This window comes from Bufo bufo, chromosome 3 (genome assembly GCF_905171765.1).
Source record: "Bufo bufo chromosome 3, aBufBuf1.1, whole genome shotgun sequence".
Lineage (NCBI taxonomy): Eukaryota > Metazoa > Chordata > Amphibia > Anura > Bufonidae > Bufo > Bufo bufo.
Window position 1 is genome coordinate 353,641,128 of NC_053391.1, and position 7,672 is coordinate 353,648,799.

General features: G+C 40.4%; 1 protein-coding gene across 1 annotated transcript; it reads right to left on the reverse strand.

Moving 5' to 3' along the window:
* Nucleotides 1-3,952: 3,952 nt before the first annotated feature.
* LOC120993416 (neuromodulin-like) lies at nucleotides 3,953-6,860 on the reverse strand. Its single transcript, XM_040421921.1, has 3 exons — nucleotides 6,605-6,860; nucleotides 5,267-5,569; nucleotides 3,953-4,167 (listed from the first exon to the last, which is right to left on the reverse strand). The coding sequence occupies exons 1-3, from the start codon at nucleotides 6,819-6,821 to the stop codon at nucleotides 3,989-3,991; spliced, it is 699 nt and encodes a 232-aa protein (XP_040277855.1). The 5' UTR covers nucleotides 6,822-6,860; the 3' UTR covers nucleotides 3,953-3,988.
* Between the last annotated feature and the right edge of the window lie 812 nt (nucleotides 6,861-7,672).

Genomic DNA, 7,672 nt, shown 5'->3' on the forward strand with positions numbered 1-7,672 from the left:
CTTACACTAAAACGTTATCTTACACTGCTGCTGTCCTCCACTAGTGTATGTAATCCGTGAGGCCTTACACTAAAACGTTATTTTACACTGCTGCTGTCATCAACTAGTGTATGTAATCCGTGAGGCCTCACACTACACCGTTATCTTACACTGCTGCTGTCCTCCACTAGTGTATGTAATCCGTGAGGCCTCACACTATACCGTTATCTTACACTGCTGCTGTCCTCAACTAGTGTATGTAATCCGTGAGGCCTCACACTACACCGTTATCTTTCACTGCTGCTGTCCTCAACTAGTGTATGTAATCCGTGAGGCCTTACACTAAAACGTTATCTTACACTGCTGCTGTCCTCCACTAGTGTATGTAATCCGTGAGGCCTTACACTAAAACGTTATTTTACACTGCTGCTGTCCTCAACTAGTGTATGTAATCCGTGAGGCCTCACACTACACTGTTATCTTACACTGCTGCAGTCCTACACTAGTGTATGTAATCCGTGAGGCCTCACACTACACCGTTATCTTACACTGCTGCTGTCCTCGACTAGTGTATGTAATCCGTGAGGCCTCACACTACACCGTTATCTTACACTGCTGCTGTCCTCAACTAGTGTATGTAATCCGTGAGGCCTCACACTACACCGTTATCTTTCACTGCTGCTGTCCTCAACTAGTGTATGTAATCCGTGAGGCCTTACACTAAAACGTTATCTTACACTGCTGCTGTCCTCCACTAGTGTATGTAATCCGTGAGGCCTTACACTAAAACGTTATCTTACACTGCTTCTGTCCTCAACTAGTGTATGTAATCCGTGAGGCCTCACACTACACTGTTATCTTACACTGCTGCTGTCCTACACTAGTGTATGTAATCCGTGAGGCCTCACACTACACCGTTATCTTACACTGCTGCTGTCCTCGACTAGTGTATGTAATCCGTGAGGCCTCACACTACACCGTTATCTTACACTGCTGCTGTCCTCAACTAGTGTATGTAATCCGTGAGGCCTTACACTAAAACATTATCTTACACTGCTGCTGTCCTCAACTAGTGTATGTAATCCGTGAGGCCTTACACTAAAACATTATCTTACACTGCTGCTGTCCTCCACTAGTGTATGTAATCCGTGAGGCCTTACACTAAAACGTTATCTTACACTGCTGCTGTCCTCCACTAGTGTATGTAATCCGTGAGGCCTCACACTACACCGTTATCTTACACTGCTGCTGTCCTCAACTAGTGTATGTAATCCGTGAGGCCTCACACTACACCGTTATCTTTCACTGCTGCTGTCCTCAACTAGTGTATGTAATCCGTGAGGCCTTACACTAAAACGTTATCTTACACTGCTGCTGTCCTCCACTAGTGTATGTAATCCGTGAGGCCTTACACTAAAACGTTATTTTACACTGCTGCTGTCCTCAACTAGTGTATGTAATCCGTGAGGCCTCACACTACACTGTTATCTTACACTGCTGCTGTCCTACACTAGTGTATGTAATCCGTGAGGCCTCACACTACACCGTTATCTTACACTGCTGCTGTCCTCGACTAGTGTATGTAATCCGTGAGGCCTCACACTACACCGTTATCTTACACTGCTGCTGTCCTCAACTAGTGTATGTAATCCGTGAGGCCTTACACTAAAACATTATCTTACACTGCTGCTGTCCTCAACTAGTGTATGTAATCCGTGAGGCCTTACACTAAAACATTATCTTACACTGCTGCTGTCCTCCACTAGTGTATGTAATCCGTGAGGCCTTACACTAAAACGTTATCTTACACTGCTGCTGTCATCAACTAGTGTATGTAATCCGTGAGGCCTCACACTACACCGTTATCTTACACTGCTTCTGTCCTCAACTAGTGTATGTAATCCGTGAGGCCTTACACTAAAACGTTATCTTACACTGCTGCTGTCCTCCACTAGTGTATGTAATCCGTGAGGCCTTACACTAAAACGTTATTTTACACTGCTGCTGTCATCAACTAGTGTATGTAATCCGTGAGGCCTCACACTACACCGTTATCTTACACTGCTGCTGTCCTCCACTAGTGTATGTAATCCGTGAGGCCTCACACTACACCGTTATCTTACACTGCTGCTGTCCTCCACTAGTGTATGTAATCCGTGAGGCCTCACACTACACCGTTATCTTACACTGCTGCTGTCCTCAACTAGTGTATGTAATCCGTGAGGCCTCACACTACACCGTTATCTTTCACTGCTGCTGTCCTCAACTAGTGTATGTAATCCGTGAGGCCTTACACTAAAACGTTATCTTACACTGCTGCTGTCCTCCACTAGTGTATGTAATCCGTGAGGCCTTACACTAAAACGTTATTTTACACTGCTGCTGTCCTCAACTAGTGTATGTAATCCGTGAGGCCTCACACTACACTGTTATCTTACACTGCTGCTGTCCTACACTAGTGTATGTAATCCGTGAGGCCTCACACTACACCGTTATCTTACACTGCTGCTGTCCTCGACTAGTGTATGTAATCCGTGAGGCCTCACACTACACCGTTATCTTACACTGCTGCTGTCCTCAACTAGTGTATGTAATCCGTGAGGCCTTACACTAAAACATTATCTTACACTGCTGCTGTCCTCAACTAGTGTATGTAATCCGTGAGGCCTTACACTAAAATATTATCTTACACTGCTGCTGTCCTCCACTAGTGTATGTAATCCGTGAGGCCTTACACTAAAACGTTATCTTACACTGCTGCTGTCATCAACTAGTGTATGTAATCCGTGAGGCCTCACACTACACCGTTATCTTACACTGCTTCTGTCCTCAACTAGTGTATGTAATCCGTGAGGCCTTACACTAAAACGTTATCTTACACTGCTGCTGTCCTCCACTAGTGTATGTAATCCGTGAGGCCTTACACTAAAACGTTATTTTACACTGCTGCTGTCATCAACTAGTGTATGTAATCCGTGAGGCCTCACACTACACCGTTATCTTACACTGCTGCTGTCCTCCACTAGTGTATGTAATCCGTGAGGCCTCACACTACACCGTTATCTTACACTGCTGCTGTCCTCAACTAGTGTATGTAATCCGTGAGGCCTCACACTACACCGTTATCTTTCACTGCTGCTGTCCTCAACTAGTGTATGTAATCCGTGAGGCCTTACACTAAAACGTTATCTTACACTGCTGCTGTCCTCAACTAGTGTATGTAATCCGTGAGGCCTTACACTAAAACATTATCTTACACTGCTGCTGTCCTCAACTAGTGTATGTAATCCGTGAGGCCTTACACTAAAACATTATCTTACACTGCTGCTGTCCTCCACTAGTGTATGTAATCCGTGAGGCCTCACACTACACCGTTATCTTACACTGCTGCTGTCCTCCACTAGTGTATGTAATCCGTGAGGCCTCACACTACACCGTTATCTTACACTGCTGCTGTCCTCAACTAGTGTATGTAATCCGTGAGGCCTCACACTACACCGTTATCTTACAATGCTGCTGTCCTCCACTAGTGTATGTAATCCGTGAGGCCTCACACTACACCGTTATTTTACACTGCTGCTGTCCTCAACTAGTGTATTTATCTGTGTGGGCCTTACACGACACCGTTATCTTACATTTTGTTTTTTTGGATTAAATTTAGGTAATTTGTATTGCTTTAAGTATACCTAATAAAATTGATTAGCTGCAATGTCCTGATTAAGTTATGTGTAGGCATTATACTGCACTGTTAATATATATATGACATTACACTTTCTGACTGGACTCTGCATAATTCACAAACTGGACTAAATCTTGCTTAATTCAAAGTTATATAGTACATACTTTAACAAAAGAACAGAAACTTTGAATTTGGAATCAAAAAAATATTTTAATCAGACTATGCTCTATCTGATTTTTTTTTTTGTTTTTTAATTAAAAATATATATATATAAAACAAAATAACAATCCCCTCCCAGCCCCAACATATAAAATGAATAAAACAAAGAAGCTAACGGTGCTTCTTTAATTGTTCCAATTGGTCCAGGACCTCGCGCAGATCCCGCTGGTTCTGCCTCTCCAGGAGCCGGTGCCTCTTCTCCAATTCTTGCATTTGGAGGCGGAAAGCCTCGCTTTTTTTTTTTTGGTCTTTTATGACCCCTTTTATTTTTTTAATTAGATTATTTATCCCTATGGTGAAAGATAAAAATAGAGATAATCAGTCACAGTTGTAGGCATTGATGGAATTCAGTTTTGTAGTATTGTTAGTGTTAATAGTTAACTGTTTAAATGTATGAAATATGATTTATTCCAAAAGATTATATATATATATTTTTATTAGGTTATACTTTTATTCGGTTAAATTAGTGATTACGGTTAGTGTGAACAGTGTATTTGTATATATTATATCAATTATTTTTGTAGTATGGCTAGTATTTCCTTTTTTGTTAATTGTAAATATTTTAAGTATACTTTATGTTAAAAAATTAAATAATTTATATTAATTTATTTTGTTTATTAGCGTTTAAATGATTACTAGGGTTAGTGTTAATATAGTCTAGGTATGTAAGATAGCATTTAGTTATATGGTATGGCTAGTGTTTCCATTTTAACTTGTAAATAGATTTTTATATAGTGTTCAATAGAATTATATATTTTGAAGATTTTTGAGACTAGATTAGTGTTAAAATAATTTTATTTAGGCTTATTGTGAATGAAGTCTTTGTACGTATGTTAACATATAGTTTTGTAATATGGCTAGCGTTTCCAGTATTACTTGTAAATAGTTGATAAAACAATAGTTTAAAAATTTATATATTTCATGAATTGTTTAGAGTTTAGTAGAGTTTACCTTATAATTTTTCAGTTTACTGTTAAGTTGTTGTTTGTATATATGTTGCTATTACATTAATATTATTGACTGTTTAGTGTGTGTACCTGGACTCTGGCTACACTTTAATTCCATTTTGTGTGTCCTGACCGCCATCAAGGCTTTTTTTTATTTGTTTAAATGTGTACTGTAATATGTATTGGTTTTCTGTTCCTTTTTCCCTACCCTGTTTTCCTTTGCCATTCATTACCCAGCAGGGTGTTGGCTCAGGGACACAGGGAGACCAGTTAAAACTAGCCGCTCTGTCCCTTATCATTCACCCATCATTCCTTGCTCAAACCCCACCCTTACTTTTTACTTTAAAAATTCTAACCAAGATTACAAAACTACCTTTGATAGTATAATTAAGTTGAATTAGGTTTGTTAGTTATTTTTATAAAGATTTTTGTAGATATTTACCCTCCTGCTGTGGGGTGGTCACAAGCTCCTCCTCCTCCTCTGACTGTGCGGCCACCTCTTGCTCCTCCTCCTCCTCGGTCACCTCGGCCGGAGGTATTGCGGCAGCCGGTGAGGTGTGGGGTTGAGAGGGACCGCCTTCCTCCTCCACCTCCACCTCCACATGTTCGGCGACATCTGGGGGAGCAGTGTCGCTCGTCTCCATCGCGGTGGGGGGGCCTGCCTCCTCTTCCTCCTCCTCAGAGACCTCCACCACGTGGATATCCCGGTGCGCAGGTGTTGAGCGCACTGTTGGAACAGGCTGGCCTGTAATTACACATTGTTAATGATTTAGACAGGAAAATCAACGAATATAACTAAACAATTTAACCATTAATCTGTATCTTATGCGGTTGATTTTTAATTTTTTTTTATTAAAGTCCTTTAATATTAAGTCAAATGTTGATGATTGGAGAGACATCTATGTCTCTTGGGTTAGCCATGTTAACCTTGTTAAAATTATCAGCCTCCCTGGAGTTATGTATTTTTTGACAGGGAATCCCTATGTCGATACCCAGAAGCTTTTTTATTGCAATTAACAGGGAAATTATCTCCTTGGTATGGAAAGGGGGATAGAAAGGTCTATCCTTTGACATATTAACAACTACAAGGACAAAATTCAGGGGCGGACTTGGTCTTCACCAAAATTTAGAACTTTGACAAGAGACAATTAATGGTGGAAACCTGATCAATAAGCATAATAATCAGAGACCATACAATAACATAATTTTATGTGAAATTAGTTACGTTTACTCAAAAAAAAACAGTACACAAGGAAATATATATATATATATTTTTTAAATAATGCCTTTGGTACATCGTTTATTATTAGGGTAGTAGAACGTCTTTTAGCTAGTTTTATAGTAAGGGTAGGGTTTCCAGTATTACTTGTAAATAGTTTCAAAAAATAATACTTAAAATACATTCTATATTTCATCTATAGCTTAGCGTATGGTATAGTTTAATTTATAATTTTTCAGTTTAATGTGAAGTTGTTCTTTGTATATATGTTGCTATTACTTTAATGTTATTTCCTATGTTGATACCAAGATTTTTTTTTTTTTTTGCAATTAAACAGGAATTTCTCTCCTTGGTATGGAAAGGGGGACCACAATAATGCCTTTTGTACATCGCTTATAATTAATTTTAGTGTGAATAACGTCTTTGTATATATGATAGCTGTATTTTGGATTAAACGTAACTTTATGTGATAATAAGACAAGGGTATGAATAATTCTAGACATCACTGTACATTACATTATTTCTCATCCACATTGTGTAATGTTACAGTAAGCATCTTACCGGGGCAGACTCTTTCAGATATTTCTCTGACGAATTCTGGGTCTCGCCTTTTTAGGTCCGACCACCTCTTTACTATTGCACTTTCAGAGTGCTCGCGGGCGAATTTTTCTCTCAGCATTTGTTGTATGCTGCGAACTATTTCTTTTTTTGAGTCATGCCGCCTGGTACGGTCATACCCCTTCTTTACCATTCTCTGCAAGATAAAAGATACAAGCATATAATATACACTCACCTAAAGAATTGTTAGGAACACCTGTTCTATTTCTCATTAATGCAATTATCTAGTCACCAATCACATGGCAGTTGCTTCAATGCATTTAGGGGGGTGGTCCTGGTCAAGACAATCTCCTGAACTCCAAACTGAATGTCAGAATGGGAAAGAAAGGTGATTTAAGCAATTTTGAGCGTGGCATGGTTGTTGGTGCCAGACGGGCCGGTCTGAGTATTTCACAATCTGCTCAGTTACTGGGATTTTCACGCACAACCATTTCTAGGGTTTACAAAGAATGGTGTGAAAAGGGAAAAACATCCAGTATGCGGCCATCCTGTGGGCGAAAATGCCTTGTGGATGCTAGAGGTCAGAGGAGAATGGGCCGACTGATTCAAGCTGATAGAAGAGCAACGTTGTCTGAAATAACCACTCGTTACAGCCGAGGTATGCAGCAAAGCATTTGTGAAGCCACAACACGCACAACCTTGAGGCGGATGGACTACAACAGCAGAAGACCCCACCGGGTACCACTCATCACCACTACTAATAGGAAAAAGAGGCTACAATTTGCATGAGGTCACCAATACTGGACTGTTGAAGACTAGAAAAAATGTTGCCTGATCTGATGATTAGGAGACATTCAAATGGTAGAGTCCGAATTTGGCGTAAACAGAATGAGAACATGTCTCCATCATGCCTTGTTACCACTGTGCAGGCTGGTGGTGGTGTAATGGTGTGGGGGAGGTTTTCTGGGCACACTTTAGGCCCCTTAGTGCCAATTGGGCATCGTTTAAATGCCACGGGCTACCTGAGCATTGTTTATGACCATGTCCATCCCTTCATGACCACCATGTACC

Excerpts from the sequence above, each read along its gene's own strand:
- LOC120993416 (XM_040421921.1), bottom strand. The coding sequence starts at position 6,821 with ATGCTTGTATCTTTTATCTTGCAGAGAATGGTAAAGAAGGGGTATGAC. Across the intron at positions 5,570-6,604 it reads ATCTGAAAGAGTCTGCCCCG|GCCAGCCTGTTCCAACAGTG; the intron begins GTAAGATGCTTA and ends GTGTAATTACAG. Across the intron at positions 4,168-5,266 it reads GACCACCCCACAGCAGGAGG|GGATAAATAATCTAATTAAA; the intron begins GTAAATATCTAC and ends CTTTCACCATAG.